The sequence below is a fragment of the Polypterus senegalus genome, chromosome 4 (genome assembly GCF_016835505.1).
Source record: "Polypterus senegalus isolate Bchr_013 chromosome 4, ASM1683550v1, whole genome shotgun sequence".
Classification (NCBI taxonomy): domain Eukaryota; kingdom Metazoa; phylum Chordata; class Cladistia; order Polypteriformes; family Polypteridae; genus Polypterus; species Polypterus senegalus.
This window is the reverse complement of record NC_053157.1, coordinates 121708758-121733757: the sequence shown is the minus strand read 5'-3', so window position 1 is coordinate 121733757 and position 25000 is coordinate 121708758. Positions and strand designations below refer to the sequence as shown.

The 25000-nt window shown below is 38.6% G+C and overlaps 1 protein-coding gene across 3 annotated transcripts in view; it reads left to right on the top strand.

Moving 5' to 3' along the window:
* The window catches only part of spata5 (spermatogenesis associated 5), a 389131-nt gene that overhangs the window by 96403 nt on the left and 267728 nt on the right, over positions 1–25000 (top strand). For 2 of the 3 annotated variants that reach the window (XM_039751220.1, XM_039751221.1), the window contains exons 10-11: positions 15225–15376; positions 20921–21130. In XM_039751220.1, coding sequence (XP_039607154.1) covers positions 15225–15376; positions 20921–21130 — 362 coding nt within the window. Of the gene's footprint in view, positions 1–15224; positions 15377–20920; positions 21131–21266; positions 21535–25000 lie in introns of those variants that run through there. The other variant, XM_039751222.1, reaches the window with a different exon arrangement.

The following is a 25000-nucleotide window of genomic DNA, read 5'->3' as shown; positions in this document are numbered from 1 at the left end:
TGTTTAACTGTGGTATTAATTCTGTTTTCTCAAGTCTTGGTTGAGTCCAGAAAAATATAAACAGGATGCACTTATTCCTAATTGTAAATTGTTTGTGTCTTCTGCAACCTAAACCACAACATATAAAAAATTTTTAAGTGGTTTACTTTTTAAAATTCATACTTTGCTTGTATTGCACTAGAATAATTAGACAATGTAAATGCTATTTTTGAATATTCTCATTTGTCAGTTTTGGAAAATTTGCTAAAACAATATTTTAGTTCTATTTTCTTCTGACACTTTTGTCCTGTCAAATGTTTAATTTAGTAAAATTCAAAGGATTCATTTCTAGCTAATGTTCTTGCATTCAACTAAGTTTTGAGAATTAGCCTTTTTTTTTTTTAATTATAAACTGCATTCACTTCTGAGACTTGTGGTGGCAGCCGTTACTAGGTCTTGGGTAAGTGGCTGTTTTTGATTGTTGTACCAATGTAGTTAAGGTTAGCACAAGCCCTGTGAGAATTAATGAGTAGTCTGCTTTAGGTAATAATAACCCTTAGAAATGTACCTGTGGGGAAGGATTAGCTAGCTTTTAAAAGTGCTTAAGAGTGTGACAATCCAGTTTCACTGAAAATAAGAATAAAAACATATCCAGCAGAGGGTCATTACCTTGCATTTGGAAACTTAACTAAAAAGAGTAATCCAAATTTTAGATATTGACTAAACAACAAAAATCAACGAATTATCTAAAAATAAGTGGTGTAGATAAAAATGCTGAAATTAAAAAAAGAAAAAGAAAGACACCAGAAATACACTACAAAATGAGTTGGGAAATCAAGAGAAGTTGAAGCATCTACTAATGTCGATGTACTTATCTTAATCCTGCGACAACAAAAACATCACAGGTAGTTTATAGGCTATAGCAGCCTATTGCCAAACTACAGGAAACTGTTGAAACTGCTAAAAGCCTGACATGATGTAAAACCGTGATGGGTATTTATTAAAAATCTCTGCACACTGGTAAATTTTCTAGGGACTGAATGCTAGCAGATATTACCCCATTATATAAAGAGGGTAATCAGGCTGATCCAGGTAACTATAGGCCAGTAAGCTTAGCATGCATCATGGGTAATATTTGAAGGAAATTTTCAAGAAAACTTGAGCACCAGATGTCAAAAATATGTGTATTATCATTGTCATGAACAGAGGTTTGTTGTAATGTTTTTTTCCTGAAGAAAATGTATTTTTTCTTAGCAAAAGAAATCTCCTCTATTATATTTTTAACTTAAAGAATCAGTTGCAACTTTGGACATTCATTTGGGAAGCTCTTTTTAAAGAATAAACTTAGTAATGCAACACTTTTGTTTTGGAACAGCGCTGCCATGTTTGTGGATCAGTTGCAATATGGTTGCTAGGGGCGAAAGCCAGGAGATTGCAACTTGTTTTGTAATCTGTGCAACAATATATATAGTTTCCACTTTAGGCATAGAGGTGTCCCACTTTTTGGATTCTAAAACCCTTTTTTCATTGTGTGTTTTGGTTCAGTTTATTTTTTTGCTTCTGACTTGGCTTTGTTCATTACTTTGGAGTTGAAGACTGGATTCTTGACCAGTGAATGAGGATGAGAGGCGGATCTTCAATTCAAAAACACAGAATTATGGGGGTATAACTTTCCTGCTTATCTTGTACTCTGATAGTTTGTGAAGTAGATGTTAATAACTTTTTACAACAGTCACATTCATTTAGTACATTTTGATAATATAAATGGAAAAATGGACATACGGATTATGCAACACAAGTTGAAAGACTTTTTTTTTTCCTTTGTTCCATGGATATTTTTCACATCATTTACAATTGTACAGCACTGGTAACTATTGGGTCACATTCAATCTGAATTTTTGTCATGTACTTTCTCTATGAAAGCATAAGATTCTTTTTTTTTCTTCAAATACCACTACAAACTACAGAAGGTGAGTAACATACAAATAAAAATATCACTTTTGGGTCGAAAATTCCTTTAAGCTGTAAAACACTAGTGAGGGTTCATCTCTAGTATTATGTAGTTATGGTCTCCTTATTACAAAAAAGACATAACTGTGCTAGAGAAAATCTAGAGTAGAGCAATTACACTGATTCCAAGACTGAGAGATATGAGAAGAGGTTTATGGAGTTAAATTTATTTAGTTTAAGCAAGTGGAAATTAAGAGATGACATGATTGAAGTCTTTAAAATTCTGAAGGAAATTTAGTACAGTGGATCCCTGCTGTTACTTTAACACTACTTTTTCTTCAGAAACACAGGCAAATTTCACATAATTATTTGGATGTTTTTCAATGAACCATAATCCCACAGAATAAATTACCAAAGTAGAGTGGTAGAAAGGTGGATTTTAGGGACCTTCAAAACATCTCTTTTTTTTGTGGTTCTTATGACGCCAACAAGGTGTACTATTGCAGAGAACTTAACCTGAGAGCAAACACAAGGTACTTACTGAGGTTCAGGAAAACCAAAACCCAAGGGAGAGACAGAATCATGGTGAGAAAAACTAGAAATAAATGAAATTAAAAGTAACACATGATGTAATCCATTTAAGTATTTGCAATGTTTTATTCCTTTACTTCAGTCCTGCTTTTGATATTATTTATTTTAAAGGTCTCCTGAATTGCTTTATAGGTGTTTAAATTGATAGGAAGGTTTTGTTGTGTGATCTGACAATGTATGTCTTTTCTTCACCAATCTTCCCTTCAAAACTTTGCTTTTGCATGGCATATGAACAGACATGCAGCAGGTGAAAGGGTATACAGTAATCCCTCCTCGATCGCGGGGGTTGCGTTCCAGAACCCCCCGCAATAGGTGAAAATACACGAAGTAGAAACCATATGTTTGTATGGTTATTTTTATATATTTTAAGCCTTTAGAAACTCTCCCACACTGTTTATAAATATTCTCAGCACAGTTATACAGTAAACCCTCGTTTATCACGGTTAATCCACTCCAGACGGAAGTAGGATTCTTTATTTATAAATCTAATATTTTCACAGTTAGAGCATAGAAAACCTATTTACGACCTTCTAAATACGTTTTTTAACATTATTAGAGCCCTCTAGACATGAAATAACACCCTTTAGTCAGAAGTTTAAACTGTGCTCCATGACAAGACAGAGATGACAGTTCTTTCTCACAATTAAAAGAATGCAAACATATCTTCCTCTTCAAAGGAGTGCCGTCAGGAGCAGAGAATGTCAGAGAGAGCGTGAAAAGTAAACAATCAAAAATCAATAGGGCTGTTGGGCTTTTAAGTATGCAATGCACCGATAAAGCGCCGCAATGAAGGGATCAATGTGAAGGTAGTCTATCAGCATTTTTTTAGAGGAGCATCTGTATCTTCCAAGCAGACAGCCTCTGTGCAAACAGCCCCTGTGTTCACACCCCCTCCGTCAGGAGCAGAGAATGTCAGAAAGAGTGAGAGAGACAGAGAAAAGCAAACAATCAAAAATCAATACGGGCTGTTTGAGCTTTGAAGTGTGCGAAGCACCGCACGGGAAGCATACTGTATATCATTGAGGAGTTTTATTTAATAGGTAATACGTGTTCTGATTGGGTATCTTCTCAGCCATCCGCCAATAGCGTCCCTTGTATGAAATCAACTGGGCAAACAAACTGAGGAAGCATGTACCATAAATTAAAAGACCCATTGTCCGCAGAAATCTGCGAACCAGTGAAAAATCTGTGATATATATTTAGATATGCTTACATTTAAAATCTGTGATGGAGTGAAGCCGCGAAAGTTGAAGTGCGATATAGCGAGGGATCACTGTATTTTAAGTATAAGTCTTGAAAGGATAATTTCACATTTTATGTTTAGAGGTCTGTGAAACTCTGGATTCCTAACCACTTTTATGCATTCATAGGCACATTTGATAGTTCCATGCTTACATAAAGCTATTTTGCATTCCAAATGAAAGCTGTTACAGTTGCATCTAACTGGAAGGGAAGGACATTAATTTTCAACAATGTTAGCTCTCCTAGCTAAAGTGAAATAAAGAGGTGAAAGTTTATTACCATCTTGTTTGATGATTTATTTCACATTGGAAAAATTAAATTTGAATAGCTCTGTATGATTTTTTGTAGCGGTATATCCTAGAATTGTAATTATTTTTAGACAAACAGAAGCATTCTAGTTTAATCTGACATGCAAGAAAATTCAGTGGAAAAAGTATATTCTTATTCAAGTTAATTTTAAACTCTGCTGCATCTTAGCTTCCAGAGATGATGTTATTTCTGCGCACAGAATTTAAAATTTTAAATTTGATTTGGGTTCCAGTAGATGTGCTTTGACCAAAATATAATATTCCAGGTCAAAAGTCTTGTTTGTATAAATGATATTAATTTTTGGCTATTTCATCGCAAAAATACAAAAATACATTTTATTGTCTCTTATCACTAATCATTTTGGCATTAAGAGAAAGATTTATTAGTGTGGAGGTGATAGGTGCTGTGCTAAGGTAATTTGGGCATGTGGAGTGAAAGGCAAAGTATGACTGTGTGAAGAGGTTTACCAAGATGGAGGTTGAAGGCCAGGAGGGATGCAAAAACAAGTATGTTTGGAGGTATTATCAGATGATCTGAAAAGAATGGATCTCATCCAAAGGGATGCCTAGGGCCTTGGAGAATGAATACATTTGTAAATCAGGAAAAAGGCTGTTAAACCTGTGATGATGTTTCGGAGATAAAGGGTTGTCCTAAGGAATGGACTTGAACAAAAAGTGTCTCTGTATGCTATAAATATGATATATTATGGATCATTGCTGTTTATATTACATTTCTTGGATTAATTCCATGGTATTGTGTACATTTCTTAAAAAGTGTCAGCTTTATTGTAATCTTCTTCTAAGTTTATCATTCAGGCGTTACCCTTACACCTTGTGTCCATGTTATTTCTTCCAGAATAGTCTTCACAAAATTCTTTACTGCTTGACATTTTTAAGAGTATCACACTAACTTTAATGCTTTGCCACCCGATTTCTGACATGCATCTCATTGTGTAGATTTCAAAATATCGACTCTGGTTTTTAGTTTCATTTCATTTCTCAACAATTCTTTCTATGAACCTTGCAGTGATGCATTTTCATTAATGTGTTAATGGATATTTTGAGCTTAGCAGCTTAGGTATTATCTTTGATGGATGTGATATAATACTAATTGTTGTAGTTTTTACATTAGATGTTGACCATACCATTTGTATTAGTTAATACCACACTTACATACCCATCATCTGTAGTTGATAGATTTTATTTAGATATGACCACATTGTTTAAACATTCAGTATCAAGGTTTGAAACAAGTCAAACAGTCTTTGCATTGGTAAAAGCTGTTTTAGCTGTAGTAGCCTCCACAAAACATTTCCTGTAGTTGCTGATCAGACTTGCAAAACTGTTAGAAGTGGCTCTGGAGCATTCATTCTTAGAGAACATTCAGTTCATTGATGTTTTTGGGATTCCTTGTGTAAATATCACTTATAAGATCATTACAAAGCAATCTTAGTACAGAATTTCTTCTGTTTCAGCAATTCTGCTTTCACTAACGCCTGTGTTTTGGCCAGGGTAGGAAATCCAGGGGCATTTTATAAACAGATAGGGGCATTTTTCAAAATACACAAAATAACTTTTTACTCAAAACAGTTAAAGTGACTTATTTTTATCAGTAGCTGAAAAAAGTAGAGTTTAAGCAATTTATATTTTCTGTTTCTTTTCATTTTTAATTTAAAATGCCACAACATAAGCAATATATTGATCCAATCAAAAGAAAGCTTGCTTCATATAAGAGAGTGGTACATGTAAGTGTTTCAGACAGAACACCAATTTGTCACTTGTCGTCATCTGTCAGTGTAATTCCATATTACAGTTAATATATTAATTTTATTAAAGGTGATTATGTGAAAAATACTAAATTTCTAATCTCTTGTTGCAGGATTTACATTTCAGTTCCTGGTTTTAATCAGTGATCCGTGATATATTATCCTCATGATGCAGCTGAATAGACACACCAGGAAATGCTAAGATTTTTTTATCAATGTACATTCCTTAACTATTCCGATTATTAGTTTAATTCCTTAACAGTTATCTTATCATTTATTTGATTATGTAATCCGTATACAGAACCCCAAAAATATCAAGGCCTTAACTCCATCTACCTAACCCGCTTATCCATGATGGAGTTGTGGGGTATCTAGAGCTTAGCTCACAATCATAGGGGTCAAGGCAGGAGCACTGCCTGGACAGGACATACAGTAAGTCCATTATGAGCCAGGCACACATACTATCTAAATAATCATCTAATTTTGGACATGGAAGAAGGCAGTCTGAGAAACATTCCTTATATACCATACCATACCATACCATATTTATTTGTTGAGCGCTTAAAAACACAGCATTACAACTGACCAAAGCGCTGTACAGTTACAACAAGCAGGACTAAAAGAAAAATATTAAAAATAAACATTAAGAGAGAATTAAAACAGAGATACTAAAAACAGGTCAAGGGACCTAATAAAATAGAGAAAATAGCAAAAGGCAAGTGGAAAATGAGACAGGTTAAGAATTAAAAGCCAATGAGAAGAAGTGTGTTTTTAGGCGAGATTTGAATGTGGCGACTGAGGCTTGCCTAACCACTAAGGGCAGGGAGTTCCAGAGCCTGGGTGCACAGACGGAGAAAGCCCTTTCACCACGAGCTTTAAAACGTGCCTTGGGAACGGTTAGGAGCAGCTGATCTGCGGATCTAAGAACACGAGGGGGATTGTGACAATGGAGCAAGACACTCAAATAGGCGGGGGCTAGACTGTTTAATGCCTTATAGGTTAGGAGGAGAATCTTAAAATCGGTTCTGAAACTAACCGGCAGCCAGTGTAGGGTTTTCAAAATGGGTGAAATGTGTTGGATTCTGCTACTTCCAGTTAGAAGCCTTGCAGCCGCATTTTGAGCCAGTTGGAGTCTAGAAAGCGTGGCTTTACTGATACCAAAAAGGCAGGAATTAGAGTAGTCAAGCCAGGGACGTAATGAATGCATGGATTACTGATTCCAGGAGGTGGTTAGACAGAATAGGCTTGAGTTTGGCGATTCGCCTTAGATGGAAAAAGCAGGATTTTACTGTGCTGTTGACTTGAGCATCCATTTTCAGGAACGTATCCATTTTGATTCCAAGATTGGAGACAGACGAAGTTACTGGAATGGGAAGAGAAACGAGGCCAAGGGGTGGAGCCTGTTTGCAGTCGGGACTAAAACAATGACCTCGGTTTTGAATCGTTCAGGTGAAGGAAGTTTACAGCCAGCCAGTCCTTAATGTCAGATAGGCAGTCGAGGAGAGGTTTGGTGGAGTCAGTTGGCTTGAGGGAGAAATAAATTTGGCAGTCGTCAGCATATAGGTGATATGAAATTGCATGTTTTCTAAAAATTGCACCTAAAGGCAGGATGTAGATTGAAAAAAGTAGTGGCCCTAAAATGGAACCCTGGGGGACCCACATGGGAGTGGGACTGATTCAGATGAAAAATCGTCTAGCATGACTCTGAGAGTCCTGTTGCAGAAATATGACCTGAACCAGTCGAGGGCTAAGCCAGATACACCAGCCCAGGATTCGAGTCGGGAGATCATGATGTCGTGGTCGATTGTGTCGAAAGCAGTAGATAAGTCGAGAAGAACCATAACCACGTGGAGCCCTGAGTCCAATGCCAAAAGGACGTCATTTAGGACACGTAAATGCGCGGTTTCTGTGCTGTGTTGGGGCCTAAAGCCTGACTGAAAAAGATCCATTACCTGATGGTCCTGTAGGTGATGAGTTAATTGCTCATAAACTACTTTTTCTAGTATTTTTGACAAGAAAGGTAGTTTGGAGATTGGACGAAGATTGGAAAGAACGGCAGGGTCAAGATCAGGTTTTTTCACAATTGGATGTACAACTGCGTGTTTGAAAGCATGAGGAACTATAGCCGAGGATAGACTACTAGTTATGATCTTTAGGACATCATATCGAATCACAGGAAACACATCTTTCAGCAGTCTGGAATGCACCACATCGTCCGGAGAGCCCGAAGGCTTCATTGAGGCAGCGATTTTTTCCAGATGGGGGAGCGAAATAGGTTCAAAGCTGGTGAGGGAACCGTGCGCAGGAGCGGCTAAATCAACAGAGCCAGAAGAAGAAATGGAGATCTGGGATCTAATGTTCGTGACCTTATCCAGAAAAAACGTGAGGATCTGATTACAAAGAGCAGTGGAGGCAGCAGGGAAAACAGTTACAGCTGGAGAGAGGACAGCATTTAGTGTTTTGTATAAGACACGTTGATTGCCAGAGTTTTTTGAGATGATGTCAGCGAAAAAACGGTTCCTTGCACCTCTGACCGCTCTCTGGTATTGGGACCACGCGTCTCTCATGCAGTCGAAGGTAACAGTGAGATCATCTTTCCTCCATTTACGTTCTAGCCGCCTACAGTTTTGCCTGATGGAGCGAGTTTGTTCGTTTAGCCATGGGTCATGCTTGGCTTTGGATATGGGAAGAAAAATAAGAGAATACTGTCTAGAATGATGCCCAGGCTTTTAACCTGGGAAAAGATGTTTGTGTTAATGTTATTAATTAAAATGGAAGAATGGTTAACCTTAGTGAGTGTAGATTTAGACCCAATGAGGAGAACCTCTGTTTTACTACTATTGAATTGGAGAAAAGTGTGAGTCATCCATGTCTTGGAGACATGCCATAAGAGTATTTGGAGGGAAAACATAAGTGTATTTAGTGGATAGAAAAAGCTGTGTGTCATCACTGTAACAATGAAATTTAATATCATGGTGTTGGAAGATATTACCTGTTGGGGAGATGTAAATGAGAAAAAGTAGCAGCCCCAAAACAGAACACATGCGGAACTCTCTGAGTAACGACTGTATTTTCAGATTTAAAGCCCTTTACTTGAATAAATTGCCTCCTATCAGTGAGGCAGGAAGAAAACCATTGGAGGACAAGGCCACATACTCCAGAAGTAGCTAGTCATTTAAAAAATATCTGATTAAATATGGTGTCACATGTGGAGCTGAGGTCAACTTTTGTCTCATCCATCCATGGAACATTCATGTGGGCTTTTACAAACTTTTGGCACGCAGCAGTTTCTTTTGGAGAGAAGTGGTTTCCAGTGTGGCATCCTCCCATGAACACCATTCTTATTTTTTATTATAATGGACACATGCATGGATATTCTGGCAAGTGTAAGGAATTTATGCAGACCCTTTACTATTATGGCAGTACTGAATTTCATCCATTTGTAGGCAATTTGTCTTACTGTGGATTGATGAACACATAGTGATTTAGAAATGCTTGTGTATTATTTTCTAGGTTTACATATCTTTACGATTCTTCTTTAATGATTTTGTGATATGTTTTAATCAGGGAATTATGGCGTTATTTCAGTGCCACTATTCTGAGCGCACGTAAAAAAATATTGCAAGTGCAAGTGTTGCATTTGAGGAGAAATTTATTTTGAGCGTACAAAAGCTGAATTTGAGTGAACAAAATTCATTGCTGCGTGCAAAAAATGTATTTCAGTGTTTGCACTTATCCATATACACACACACAATAGCACCCCTCTCGCCAGTTTTTTCATTTGCGCTTGCTGCAATGTGTTGCTAGCGCTCACAACATTCTCTGCTGCAAGCGCTCAACTCTCTGTACACTGTTATAAGTGTGCCACAAAACCAACCAATCACAGACTTGGTTTCAAAAATTCTGATTGGCTCTTACGGTCTCCAATCAGCTCGCTAGCTGCTGCATTCCGGAAACAGTCCGAAATGTAGCTAAATCCAGCTAAACTCAATTAAACCCCAATTTGGATAATATCTTTAATTATTTTATTTTAAAATATATTATTTGTTAAGACTATCGTTGGTGTAGTATAATGTAGTTGCATACTGTGGTGTAGTATTATTGGAGCCATTATTTGATTCTGCCATCTCTTCTTTGGCTGCAGAGTAAATCAAAACTCCCTCTATCTGCAAGAAGCGAGGCTGAGTGGACAGTGTTTCCGGTGTCCGGAATGCAGCAGCTAGCGAGCTGATTGGAGACCGTAAGAGCCAATCAGAATTTTTGAAACCAAGTCTGTGATTGGTTGGTTTTGTGGCACACTTATAACGGTGTACAGAGAGTTGAGCGCCGCAGCAGAGAATGTTGTGAGCGTTAGCAACACATTGCAGCAAGCGCAAATGAAAACTGAGTGAGAGGGGTGCTATTGTGTGTGTGTATATGGATAAGCGCAAACACTGAAATACATTTTTTGCACGCAGCAATGAATTTTGTTCACTCAAATTCAGCTTTTTGCGCTCAAAATAAATTTCTCTTCAAAATGCAACACTTGCACTTGCAATCTTTTTTTACGTGCGCTCAATATTTTTTTACGTGTGCTCAGAATAGTGGCACTGAAATAACGCCATAGGGAATGTTTCTCATAAATATATTTCTTTATATTATTTCTTTATATTACTAACTTTATGTACTTTTTTGTGGAACAGTGCATGTCTAGCCCACATCTCCAAATTCATCTCCTGTCATTAAGTAGGAAATATCCTAGTGGTTCTGAAACTTTTTTTCCAACCAAAACTGTGAATGCCAAAATGATATTGACAAGATGTAGCACAGTTATTTGTGTATTATTAGTTGAAGCAGATTTTATTTTGACTTAGCTGAAGATCAGATCTCATTTTTAGTTTGGTTTAATTTATTTTTGAATTTAATTTTAATTTGAAGTTAATAAGCTGATACAGCAATCCACACACTTTTTTATGTGTAAATTGACTGAATGCAACATTTGAGCATTTCTACTCACAAGTATATTGCCTTGTAGAAAAGAAAATGCATTGGGTGATCATAAACCTTTTATGCTTAGAACCCTGAGCCCCTGCTGTAATGTTTAACACAGGAAGTTCATGTGTTGCATGTGTGAATGGTTTTCGTAATGAGTGTGAACGAGCCCCGGACACAGACAGGCAGACATGTTGTAGATCCACCACCACCACACGTTTATTTACAATATATTTACAATTCATAGGTGTACACAAACCCCTGAAGTCCCCAAACGTCCAGGCCTCTCTCACTCTCTGCCTTTCCTTCAGGCCGCCTCCACTCTCGCTTCTCCTGCTTCGTCCTCTCCTCACCCGACTCCAGCCTCGAATGAAGGGAGGCGGCCCCTTTTATTCACACCGGGATGTGCTCCAGGTGCTTCCTGACAATCTCCCACCGACACGCCCCTGTGGGGCGGAAGAGCAGGCTGTATCCCCGGAAACACTTTGGGTGTTCCTGCTCCTCTTCCCCCCAGAACTTCCTGGTGTGGCGGTAGTGCTGAGGTCCAGGGCTCCAAAGGCATGGGGGCGCCCCCTGGCCGTGACCACGGGCCCCCACAGGGTTGAGCTTCAAAGTTCTGTACCCGTGGTCCCCAAAGCGACCAGGGCGGCTGCCCCTACGTGGTCCGAGGTGGGTGCACGCCCTCTTCCGGTCCTCCAAGGCGAATTAGTAGTACCAGTTAGGAATACTTTGTGGCCAGTTGTGGCAAAGTATTATTCTATGTCCGCTGAATTGGGACCATGTAGCCCTTTTAAAAATGATGTAATGGTGAACTGCAGAAGACCAATCATTGTCCTATATCCTTTTAAATAGTAGAACTAGTGACTTAACTGTGTCTAGACATACTACGAAAGGTCTTTGGTGGCACATGAAAAAATGGATTGCTTTGTGGTGCTTGGTAGGTGAGCAAGCTGCTGATCCAGCCTACCCTCTGTACAGGATTTTAAAGCCTATATCAGTAGGCTCAGTGGGACAGCAGGGTCTTGATTTCTTTTGTCTGTATGTTTTTATTTTTTTACTTTATCTTATTTATCCCTGTAATATGTGTTTAACATAATAAATGCCCACCTTTTTAATACTTTTGGCCACCACGGCATCATCTCAGATGAAATGGTTGCCACTTTGCTACCAATTCATTCATTCATGGTATAGCAGTGGTTAGTACTGTTGCCTCACATTTCTGTGTGTTCAGATCCAAGCCTGGGTACTTACTACCTGCGTGAAATTTGGACATTTGCTTTATGTCTTAGTGGATTTTCCTCTCTCTGCTCAGTTATTGCTTCCACATATGAAGAATATGTGTTAGGTAATTTGGAATCTCTAAATTTTCCCACCTTTTGAAAGTATTTGTGTCCTGTGAACCAATGCCCTATCCAGTGATTGTTAAGTCTTGCACCAAGTGCTGCTGGGATGGGCTCCAGCTCCCCAGCAATTAAGTAAATTAAAAAATTGTTGGATGGAAGGGTATACAAAGAGTTGCAGTAAAAAAAAAATCATGTTGAAAGAAAAAGACACTATATATTTAGTCAAAGAAGCCAAATGATGTTCTTTTAATGTCATTACATAATTTCTTTAAGACAAGGCTTTGTAAATTATAAACTTTAGAGTGACTTAGTAAAGGACTTTCCTGGCTTACCTACCACTTTTTATATACAGCAAATACCATGTGACAAGCAGTTTTTTGTCTTTGGTTTAAATCAATTCACAAAGATCATGTTAGAAACATTAATAAGTGGAAATCCTATTCATTGCTAAAACTGACCAATCTTGGATGTAGCTGTGGAGATTAAGTATATAATGTACAAAAATGTAATTAATATGTTTCTATAATTATAAAATGAGTATGTACACCTCTATTAGTGTACTAGTGTATTAGAGACAAAAGACACTACTGATTTAAACATTTAGGTTCTCATAACAAGTCAGTTACATCTATAGATGCAATCACTGAGGGTTATGCAAAATGTAACACAATTAACAAACTTTATGTGACTGCTATTTTTTCCTAATTTTCATTAAGCTTTTTGTATACATAATTGTAAATCAAACCGTAAAAAATGAAAAAGCAATAAAAACATTACAAAAATAACCAGTTCCTCCCAATGTACATTGCATATGTTTAGAGTATAGTAGCTATTTTCTCCTTAACCTCCTTAGCATTATGTTTACCCCCAGAAAAACTAGCCAAAAAGTTACATTTTTTTCCACCAGAAAGAACGTTGCTACAAGTAACAGAAACATTTAAATACCAAAACATCAAGATAAATACAATAAGAAAGGTTATGTCTGGTGTCCATTGCTGCACTGATGCAGTTTTAGTACATGTTTTGTTCATTTGATATGTTATGCAGCCCAATGCTGTAATTCGGTCAGTAGAAGCATGTTTCTCTGTGCACTTATTATATTTTTTTCTGTTACATACACATGAGGGGGTAGAATATCAGTGCCTGATCATCATAATCAATGCACCCAATGTGTTATTGTAGACTTCCACATTTCCCCTGACACGAACATTGTCAGTTGCTACATTGTGAACAGTGTTTAGGGAGCTAAAGTCTCTCTTGTCATTGCACTTGATGGCATTCATTTTGCCTTTTTGCTATGCAGCTACTGCTACACTACAGTGAAGGTTCATGAAACCAAATTCACCAAGCATATCACAGTGGTTCAATCATATAGTACCGTAGTTTAATTATCCATGTCAACATCTGATGACCAATTCATAGCCTCTTACTATTGCTTGGTTTTAGCAATGGGTAAGTTTTAGTCTGTTCTAAAACTGGATTAACAGCTTTTCGTTTGACATTGTGTTTTTTTGCTAATGGCTCGACCCCATTCATAGATATTGATTAGTTTTCATAGAGTTGTCACAAAGAGGCAGAATGCATAGTAGCATTCATGATTGTTCTGTAGCATGATGTCATTTCCTTCACTAGATGACAGCAAAATACTGTCCCAAGAGTTATGCAGGTTTAATACTATAAAGTGGATGATTACACTTCAACCTAAATCTAAGCTGGGTTTAACCATATTTACTTAGAATTACGAACATAAGTAACTCTTGGGGTTTACGCCAGGATAATGAGTAATATGACAAGCTATAATTGTAACGAATTGGAGAATACATAATATAACTTTAAGATACAGTATGTAACAATCTATAGTAGAGATATAATGACAATAATTAAAATGGTACTTACAGGGTGGTCCAGATCTAATTATGCAAATCCAGATCATCTGGATGACTTAGATTTATGCGGTGACGATTCCAGTTTGGTGCGAAGATGATTCTTCATGTCGTCAGTTCGCACACTCCTCGATGGTCCGGGATTTTTCGGGTGATTTTCTATGTAATAAACTTAATAAATTATAGCGTAATGAAAATTGCATGGTTAGATCTGGACCACCCTATATTGTGCCAGCCCTATGCCATTGCTTTTGCAACACTCTCCATGCCAGGCACATGGAATGTGCCATGCTGTACTACACACTTTGATCTTCTGTGGGTTACAATATGTGAATGTGATGGCATCAGAATAAAATAATGCAGTACATTTCATTTTTTGAATAAATTCAACCACCACTATTAAGTACTGCTTAATCTCCATACAAACAAGTGGTAGTTTCATTAAAATTGTTGTCAGTCTTTTGATCAAGAAGATAGTTAATGCTTATATTAGTGTTAATTCTAGAGTTAAATATAACTGTCACAGACTGTTGAGACACTTTAACGTTGAAAGCCTGTATGTACTCACTAAAGCAGTAAGCTGCCATGTGTACAATGTCCCCAGAGTGGAAAAAACAGATTTCTGGTAAGAGTGTCTTTTCACCACAAACATATTTTTTCTTTTGTACCGCAATCATATACATCTACACTTTCACATCAGGAATAATTTTACCATTAATGACTTACAGGTTCTTTGCAAGGTTTTTCCAAGAGAAAGTGGCTGCAGCTTGTATGTCTTAGAGGTTGCAGTGATTAAGGACCCTGAATTAATTTTTGATGGTTGAATAATGGTTACTGTATATACAACCAGCCAGTAAGCAGATTATGAAATGGACAGCATAAATTTATATATGACTTTCATTTACATAATAACATTTTGTCACTTCTTCCCTAGCAATTTTACAAACATATTTCATAATTCAGCAATTGTAGAAGGTGAAATCACTTCCAAATCGACAATGATGTTTTTTTTTTTCGGGTTAACTGGGTGATTACTGTTTGTAGTTTCAGAATAAAACAATAATAGATCATCACCTGGGTGTCCCATTTAAATCTTAGAAATAGTTGAAGATTGTGGGTGTAGGATAATATTTGTTTCTCCAAATACAGTTGCATTTTTTGCTACATATCCCTGCTTGTTTTTGTTCACAGGACTAAATGCTTTACGTCGAGGTATAGGTAAAGATACTCCTTTAGATATGCAAGTTATGGGATCAGTGGCTGTCAATTTTAATGACTTTGAACAAGCAGTCAACAATGTGAAACCAAGTGCCATGAGAGAAGTTGCAATTGATGTTCCAAAGGTAAGGTTATTTTAATGAGCAGAATACAAGATTGAATGTTTTTTTGTTCCAGAGCTCTACTTTTTTCAATTAAATCCTGAAAGTGAGTTTGCCACAGTTTTCATGTTAAGCTGTTTTTATGATGATTCTGTGAGTTTAAAATAAAATATTAAGTCCCCTTACTGAGTTCTCTCTTGACAAAAATCTTTGTTATTATAGAAATGTGCTAGGAAAAGATATCAAAGACCTCCATGGCATCTGACAAGCAGTGTGGACATTTTTCACTTAGGGGTGTATTCACTTTTGTTGCCAGCGGTTTAGACATTAATGGCTGTGTTTTGAGTTATTTTGAGGGGACAGTAAATTTACACTGTTATATAAGCCGTACACTGAATATTTTACATTGTATCAAAGTGTCATATCTTCAGTTTTGTCCCATGAAAATATATAATACAATATTTACAAAAATGTACTCACTTTTTTGAGATACTGTACATCAGTGGGTGCTTTTGAATTAAAAAATTTGAATTAAATAGTAAACATTTTCCAACCTAAAAATCTCATTATTCATGCAGCATTCACCATGATGTAAAGAAGTGTCAGCTTAATGTCATGGAGATGCCAATATAATTAGAAATATTAATAGAACTCGGCCATTACTTTCCATTTGTGTTTCTTGGTAATGGTTGTGAGTATAAGTATATTGAGTGGGGTAGACTCGGCTTCATACAACAGTCACCAGCTTCTCCTGGGAAATTCCCATCTGATGCCAGGCTACCTGAAATATAGTGAGATGCAGTAAGGAATCTCCTAACTACCTGGTCAGACCTACTCTGAAATCTTCCGATATTTCTCAATTGTTCCCTTTCTGACATCCACCCTGCACCAGATCCTCATTTTAAGTACATATATCTGTAGTTTAATTTTATCACTGCTGAGATTTTGTGACCATAGCTGATAATGGAAATGTAAAATAACAGTTTAAACTAAAACTCATTTTAGTCATTTTGTCCCTGTATTCCCTTCACAGACTGATACTGTTACTTGGTGAAAGCAAGCCAATCTTCTAGAAAAGGCCATTAAGTTAGATTTGGAAGTCCTATTTATCATTCTCACCAAATCATGTTTTCTTGAGTTATGGTATCAGTACACCCTGGACTTATACACAGCTGCACATACAGTAGGTATGATGTTATTTGTAACAGAATTCTACTTAAATCTTATAGGATAATGTCTAAAAACATTATTTAGTAAAGAGAAGCAAAATAGAAAAGATGGTGGAGTGCCCATTCATAAGAGAGGATTAACTGTTAATAATGTCTGCTTTACATAGTAGATGAATCACATCTTATTGTTGATTTTTTGATGTTGATTTGACAAGATGTTTGCAAGGCTAGAGGCCTTTAACACATACCTCAGTGTCAGTATTTTATTTTAAAATAAACTGCACAAAAAAATTAAAGCAACACTTTGAAAACACATCAGATCTCAAAGGGAAAAAATCATGTTGGATATCTATACTGATATTGACTGGGTAATGTTTTAGGAACGAAAGGATGCCACATCGTTTGACGGAAATGAAACGTATCAACCGGCAGAGGGTTGAATTTAAAGACACCTCGAAAATCAAAATGAAAAAATGATGCGGCAGGCTAGTCCATTTTGCCAAAATTTCATTGCAGCAATTCAAAATCATACACAGTAGTTTGTATGGCCCCCACATGCTTGTATGCATGCCTGACAACGTCGGGACATGTTCCTAATGAGACAACGGATGGTGTCCTGGGGGATCTCCTCCCAGATCTGGCCCAGGACATCACTGTGCTCCTGGACAGTCTAGCCTGAGGTTCAACCTGGCAGCGTCGGGTGGACCGAAACATACTGTAATGTGCCAGAGGTGTTCTATTGTATTTAGGTCAGGTGAGCGTGGGGGCCAGTCAATTGTAGGAATTACTTCATCCTTCAGGAACTGCCTGCATACTCTCGCCACATAATGCCGGGCATTGTCGTGCACCAGGAGTAACCCAGGACCCACTACTCCAGCATGGGGTCTGACAATGGGTCCAAGTATTTCATCCTGATACCTAATGGCAGTCAAGGTGCCATTGTTTAGCCTGTATAGGTCTGTGTGTCCCTCCATGGATATGCCTCCCCAGACCACCACTGACCCACCACCAAACCGGTCATGCTGAACAATGTTACAGGCAGCATAACGTTCTCCATGGCTCCTCCAGACCCTTTCACATCTGTCACATGTGCTCAGGGTGAACCTGCTCTCATCTGTGAAAAGCACAGGGTGCCAGTGTTGGACCTGTCAATTCTGATATTCTATGGCAAATGCCAATCAGGCTCCATGGTGCCAGGCAGTGACCACAGGGCCAACTAGAGGATGTCAGGCCCTCAGGCCACCCTCATGAAGTTTGTTTCTGATTTGTTTGCTGGATGGTAAATTGGACTGGACTGCCAATACTGATGCTCTGTGTAAGAAAGCTCAGAGCTGACTCTACTTCCTTAGGAGGCTGGCGTCATTCAATATCTGCAATAAGATGCTGCAGATGACCTACCAGATGGTTGTGGCAAGTGCCTTTTCTATGCGGTGGTGTGCTGGGGAGGCAGCATAAAGAAGAAGGATGCCTCACACCTGGACAAACTTGTGAGGAAGGCAGGCTCTATTGTAGGAATGAAGCTGGACAGTTTAACATCCGTGGCAGAGCGACGGGCGCTGAGCAGGCTCCTGTCAATCATGGAAAATCCACTGAACAGTGTCATCTCTCCAGGCAGAGGTGCAGCTTCAGCGACGGACTGCTGTCACTGTCCTGCTCCACTGACACTGAGGAGATTGTTCCTCACACTATGCGACTATGGGTTAAATGTTAACATTATTCAAAGTTATTGTCTGTTTTTACCTGCATTTTTATTACTCATTAATTTAATATTGTTTTTCGTATCAGTATGCTGCTGCTGGATGAAGGACCTTTTATGGCCCAGTCCAGCTCACCTAGAGTAACTAACTGCCTGTCTCCTGGATCTCCTCCATGCCCTTGAGACTGTGCTGGGAGATGCAGCAAACCTTCTGGCAATGATACGTATTGATGTGTCATTCTTGAGAAATTGGACTAACCTGTGCTACCTCTGTAGGGTCCAGGTATCACCTCATGCTACCAATAGTGACACTGACAGTCAACAAATGCAAAACTAGTGAAAAAACAGTCAGAAAAGTTTAGGAGGGAAAACTGTTAAACCATTCCTGTTTTGGGGGTCATCTCATTGTTGTCCCTCTTGTGCACCTGTTGTTAATTTCATTAACACCAAAGCAGCTGAAACTGAATAACGACCACCGCTGCTACTTAACTGGCCAGATCAATATCTCAGGAGTTTCATTGACCTGATGCTATACTCTGATTAAAAAGTGTTCCTTTAATTTTTTTTAAGTAGTATGCTATAAATAGGGTGGCACGGTGACGCAGTGGTAGCACTGCTGCCTTGCATTTAGGAGACCCGGGTTGTTCTCCCCGTGTCTGCATGGGTTTCCTCCGGGTACTCTGGTTTCCTCCCACAATCCAAAGACATGCAGGTTAGGTGCATTGGTGATTCTAAATTGTCCCTAGTGTGTGCTTGGTGTGTGTGTGTGCCCTGCTGTGGGCTGGCGCCCTGCCTGGGATTTGTTTCCTGCCTTGTGCCCTGTGTTGGTTGGGATTGGTTCCAGCAGACCCCCGTGACCCTGTGTTAGGATATAGCGGGTTGGATAATGGATGGATGGATGGATGCTATAAATAAGACCAAATAAATTTGCATCTTTGGTGTTGACCTGCATAGATTTGGGGAGTGGCTACCAAAAAAACAAAAGTAGGCATTGAATTGAGATTACCAGTAAGCATAATCAGGACTATAATAAAGTATTTTGAAAAGCATGATGCTGTTGCCCCCACCCAGTATGAGGAGGATGCTGAGAAAGGCCAAGGGGAGCCCAAAGATTGCAGTTTCACAACTGCAACATTTAGTTGAATCTTGGAGATTTACTGTTTCAGAGTCAACTGTGAGATGATACCTGGTATATTTGGAGGGCCAATATTTTTGGAATCTTCCTTATGATTAAAATTTGTGTTACTGAAGGAAAATGTTATTTTGTTCCAAAAGTCTTTTTGACAATAAAAACATGAGGCTTACCCAATTGTTTAAGCACAAAATATCACTCATTGCATGTGTGTTCCCTTTGTTATATTATTATTATTATTATTTTTTTTTTTTTTGGAGTTTTTCATGAAGGGTGCCAGTTTTTCTTGAGTTGACTGTATATACCGAATTTTATGCAGCTATATTTTGGCATAACATTTGCATTTCCATTTAGACAGTAATGTTGACCTCTTTTAGTTATTTATTTAGACACGCAGTCAAATGAAGGATGCTTTGCAGCCTTGTCAAAGCTTCGGTTGGTGTTGTTAGGCGCATTTACTGAGACAGGTGTTCTGAGTCCTGAAACCTGCATCTTCTTTGGCTCTTTGTTATCAGCTCTCTTAAAAGCAAATAATAAATGTGCAATAATAAAAGAGGTATCCCTCTGGGATTAGTAATTTTAGTACTACTTTTTTAATTTACATAAGTTGCTTTGACAAAAATGTAACTAACAAGGTGGTCAGATTTGCAGATGATGCTAAAATAGGCCAAGTGGAAACAAAAAAGAAGTGCTCAGAATTATGAGGACAATTAGTAAAGTGTACTTCACGTGTTACTTTAAAATGATTTCATCATCGAGAACACAGGGTTACAGTTGGGAGCTTATTAAGGTCATTATTCTCAAAATTGTTAGAAAGTTTTTTTTTGCCCATACCAGGAACCATAAGAATGTTGAATAAATGACCAAAGATTATGTTGCATAGTAATACTTTAGGGATCTTCAACACACGACCTGATGTACTACAGTATAGAAGAGAGAGTTCAATTGATATTTGCAAACTATATTGTGCTGAATGGCTTGCTCTTGTCAAAATTGTTCATACTGTTATTGTTCATAATTTCTTAGAGATTGCAGTGTATTGAGGGGAAAAAGGACAACAGCATCCACAAACAGCAGGTATCCAACACTCAAGCCTCAAACTGGGAATTATTTAGGCCATGTGTGTGTCTTGATATTCTGTTCAAGGAATTAACAAACCCAAGAGGAGACAAGACATAACAGACAGGGCTAACCAGAAATTAAGAAAATTCTAGAGACTGAATGGCACAGAACATTATAACTTGTAAACAGGACTTGTAGACTTCCATTACTCCCACTGTTCTATGCTCAAGATAGAATCCACATTGTTCTTAATTGACAAGAGGGTCAGTTATTGGTTGGTGTCTCCATTCAGTGAAGCTCACATGTGTCTCTTTATCACTCTAAGGTCACGGTCCAAGCAGGAGATATTCAAGAAACACTGATTGTAATATAGTTTGAGAAAGTTTTATGATTGTTATGTTCTTTAGTTATGGTACAGCTTAAATACTTTTATAATATAGTAGTAAAATCAAATCTATAATGCTCAGGTGATTTGCCACATTTTAATATTGTTTTGACTTGTTTTGCAGGTTAAATGGGGTGATATTGGAGGGATGGAAGCAGTAAAACTCAAGTTAAAACAGGCTGTGGAATGGCCGATAAAACATCCTGAGTCTTTCAGACGAATGGGAGTTCAACCTCCAAAAGGCATTCTTCTCTATGGCCCCCCAGGATGCTCTAAGACTATGATTGCTAAAGCTTTAGCCAATGAAAGTGGACTTAATTTCTTAGCCATAAAGGTAAAAGTAGATGTGTTTATTTCAACAAGTTATTACTGAGTATGATGATCTTTTTTTAATTTATAAATATAAAAAGATTGCTGAGACAGTCATCCATCTAGCCATCTGTTTTCCAAATTCACACATTCTTTTGTAGGATCCTCCTTGTATTGGAGCCTTTGAGCTGTGGCAAATCACAGGAGCAAGACTGGACAATGTGACCCTGCTGTTATGTGTTCATTTATTAAAAAATAAAAAAGAAAGAGAAGCAAATTCAATAAAATGGATTATTTTATTGCAGCTGCGGCTGCACGGGCTCATGATAAAAACACGTTCTTTATAGTGATTTAATGTCACTCAACATGGAAGTCCAGACATATACTCGTCTAAACCTTCTGTCACTGGGTATGGAACAGGATAAAGGACTAGTAAATCCAAACATCATAGTTCTACTGAAAGAACTTGGACTGCTACGGACGAGCGGTGAAGACTGCTTAGCACTGAAATCATCTACCAGTGCTACCCGCACCCTGAGAACAAAACGACGGCGGTGCATGCGTAAACAAAAGCGAGGTGTCCGCGGTGGGCTGAGTGCTAAGGCTAAAGCTAATCCATGTAGAACGCCACTACCATCGATCTTGGTGGCAAATATCCGCTCACTGGAGAATAAATTAGACTACATTTGGCAGGATTTAACATCGAAGCGGCAGATTAAGGATTGCTGTGCTTTTGTCTTTACAGAGTCCTGGCTCACCGACTCCACAACCAACATTGCTATCAGCCTAGTGGGGCTAACTATCCACCGGGCAGACAGGTGCAGCAGTCTCAGCGGCAAAACACGGGGCGGAGGTATCATCGTCTACATAAACAACAGATGGTGTGTTGACTCAAAAAAAATCCACACATGTTGCTCTCTGGACATTGAGTTTTTGGTAGTTAAATGCCAGCCTTTTTATCTGCCACGGGAATTTTCCGTTGTACTTATAGTAGCTGTTTATATTTCCCCCGACGCTGACACCAAGGCAGCCATTGACACACTCTGCTACTACATCAACGATCTGCAATCCACACATCCAGAGGGTGTAGTCATTGTTGCTGGGGATTTTAACCAGGCAAACATGAAGAGAGGTTTACCCCATTTTTATCAACATGTGGATTTTGCAACTCGGGGAACCAATATATTGGATCATGTCTACACCAACATCAAAGGAGCATTCAAAGCATCCCCACGCCCCCATCTTGGCTCATCAGACCACATCTCTATTATGCTAATCCCAGCATATAGACCTGTGCTCATCAGATCAAAACCATCACTCAAACAGGTGAGAGTTTGGCCAGAAGAAGCCATGAATGCACTACAGGATTGTTTTGAGTGCACCGACTGGTCTGTGTTCAGTGAGGCATCTACCACAGATCAAAGGACAGACATAAATGAATATGCAGAGGCTGTGTCTGGTTACATAACTAAATGCATGGATGATGTCTGCGTCACCAAAAACATAATTGTCAGGGCAAACGATAAACCGTGGCTGAATGCTGAGGTGCGAGTCTTGCTGAAAGTGAGAAACTCTGCTTTTAAATCTGGAGATACAGCTGCCCTCAGAACAGCAAGAGCCAACCTCAATAAAGCTATTAGAAGAGCTTAAAGGGCTCATGGAAAGAAAATACAGAGTCATTTCAAGATCACAGGAACAGCAGGATTGTGGCAGGGGATTAAATCTGTTACAGATTACAAAAAAAGTTTCTCACCCCTGTGATGATAGCGTCAACTTCAATAAGTACTTTGGACGGTTTGAAGCATTGATACATACATACATACATACTTACATATATATAGCCCTCACTCACTGACTGACTGACTGACTGACTGACTCACTGTCTCATCACTAATTCTCCAAGTTCCCGTGCGGGTAGAAGGCTGAAATTTGGCAGGCTCATTCCTTACAGCTTACTTACAAAAGTTGGGCAGGTTTCATTTTGAAATTCTACGCTTAATGGTCATAACTGGAAGGTATTTTTCTCCATTTACTGTAATGGAGTTGAGGTCGAAAGCCGTGGGGGGCGGAGTTTCGTGTGACATCATCACGCCTCCCACGTAATCACGTGAACTGAATGTCAACGCAGTGCATAGAAAACCAGGAAGACCTCCAAAAAGCGCTGAAGAAAACATGCATTATATAATTGAGAAGGCAGCGAAACAATAAGAAGCGAGCGAAGTGACATATACTACCATATTCATGAGTGCTGCTACTTCGGAAAGAAAGCAAGGTGTAAACCTAAACTTAAAATTAAGTTCATAGACAGGCGGCCGCTGGCGTTTCTCATGCCCACGGGTAATGCTGGATACAAGTTTAAAGAGAGGACGCAGGATATAAACGAGAGTTTTGATCACTTTGTAACTAAGTTAAAATTGCAGGTGAAGGGGTGTGCTTATGCAAATTCCGAGAGACTGTGTTTGTTGGGGATTGACAATTAAGGCAGGTGGGGGAGTCACGTCAAAATCTCCCCTCACATTTACCTCATTTCGCTCTGAGCTGAGCTCCGCGGCTAACGCCGTCTTCCGAAGCAACTTTGTCACACTGCCACCAAATACTCACAGAAAAATCCACAACTTAATACACACGCTGTCTCTACAGTTTCTCCACACTGAATTCTCCAGGCACTACTTACAAAAGTTTACATTGACAATCGTGATACGTTATTTTTAAAATCTTTCCTTTTCTTAGCACAAGCACAGCTGAGAAGCATTGATGCATGTGCTCCATAACGCGTTAAAAAATAATACATTTAATCACACTTTGCATTACAAGCAAAGGGGAACTTTTGTCAATGCATGATTTCCTGGTACACCGATTACATTGATCAGCGCATTCCAATTCATTTTACCCTCGCACCACCTTGGTTTAAGCAGAAGTATGAAAAAATATGAGGTTAACACAGAAAAACAGATCACCAATTCAAGCTTTATGAATAATCGATTCGCCATCAATAATTGTTTTGGTAAAGCCATACTCAGTGTAATCCTCCTTCCATTTTATAATTTTTCCACCACTAGCCATGATTAAATGAACGGTAAAAAAGTAAGAGCGAAGCGAGGGTGACTTATTTAGGCAGGCATATATATGACAGCAACACTCATGACAATGTCAATCATGTTAAGTTATTATTAAAATGTTTCCTTTTCTTTTTCATTACTTCTTTAGACCTCCAAAGAGCGCTGAGACTTTTGATAACGTGAACTTGTCTGCAAAAACTGGGGTCTCCTGCCCAGCAAAAGTCAAGCAGCCAGCGCGCGCGCATAGCTGTGCCGGCCTTTGAGACGCTGACTGCGCTTCTGCCTTAAGTCAAAGTGGGCACTTTTAATTTTTGTCATCCTCCCCCTGAGCTATAGCCCAGACAAGTGCAAACACGGGACCCCTTTTCTATTCTGCGGCAAACTAATATTAAGGCGATTCGCACTTTCTTTTGCATGTAAACGATTATGAGGTCGTCAGCTCGGATTATGAAGACACGCACATGAGTGGAGGACTGACAGTGCCATCACAGCCGATTAATGGCAGGGACGTCTCACCAGTCTACACAAGACCCACCGCGACTGTCCCCAAAAGGCGATCATATCGTCAGCGAACACATCTCTTATACTATATAAAAGAAAAGGCAACTTTCCTTTCTTTACACCTTTTTTCCTTTAATCCCAAACCAAAGCCTTTCTCTCTTAACACTGCAGAGGACACAAAACTAATTTTCTTTAATTGCTGGTAATGCCGGTAAGGCACATTACCAGAGGCAGAAATTTGAACGTTCACATAGAAAATGTAATTTCTATACCACAGCCGTCGTGTAGCGCCTTTCAAAAGGGATCTACTACCGAGAGATGATCCATATACATTT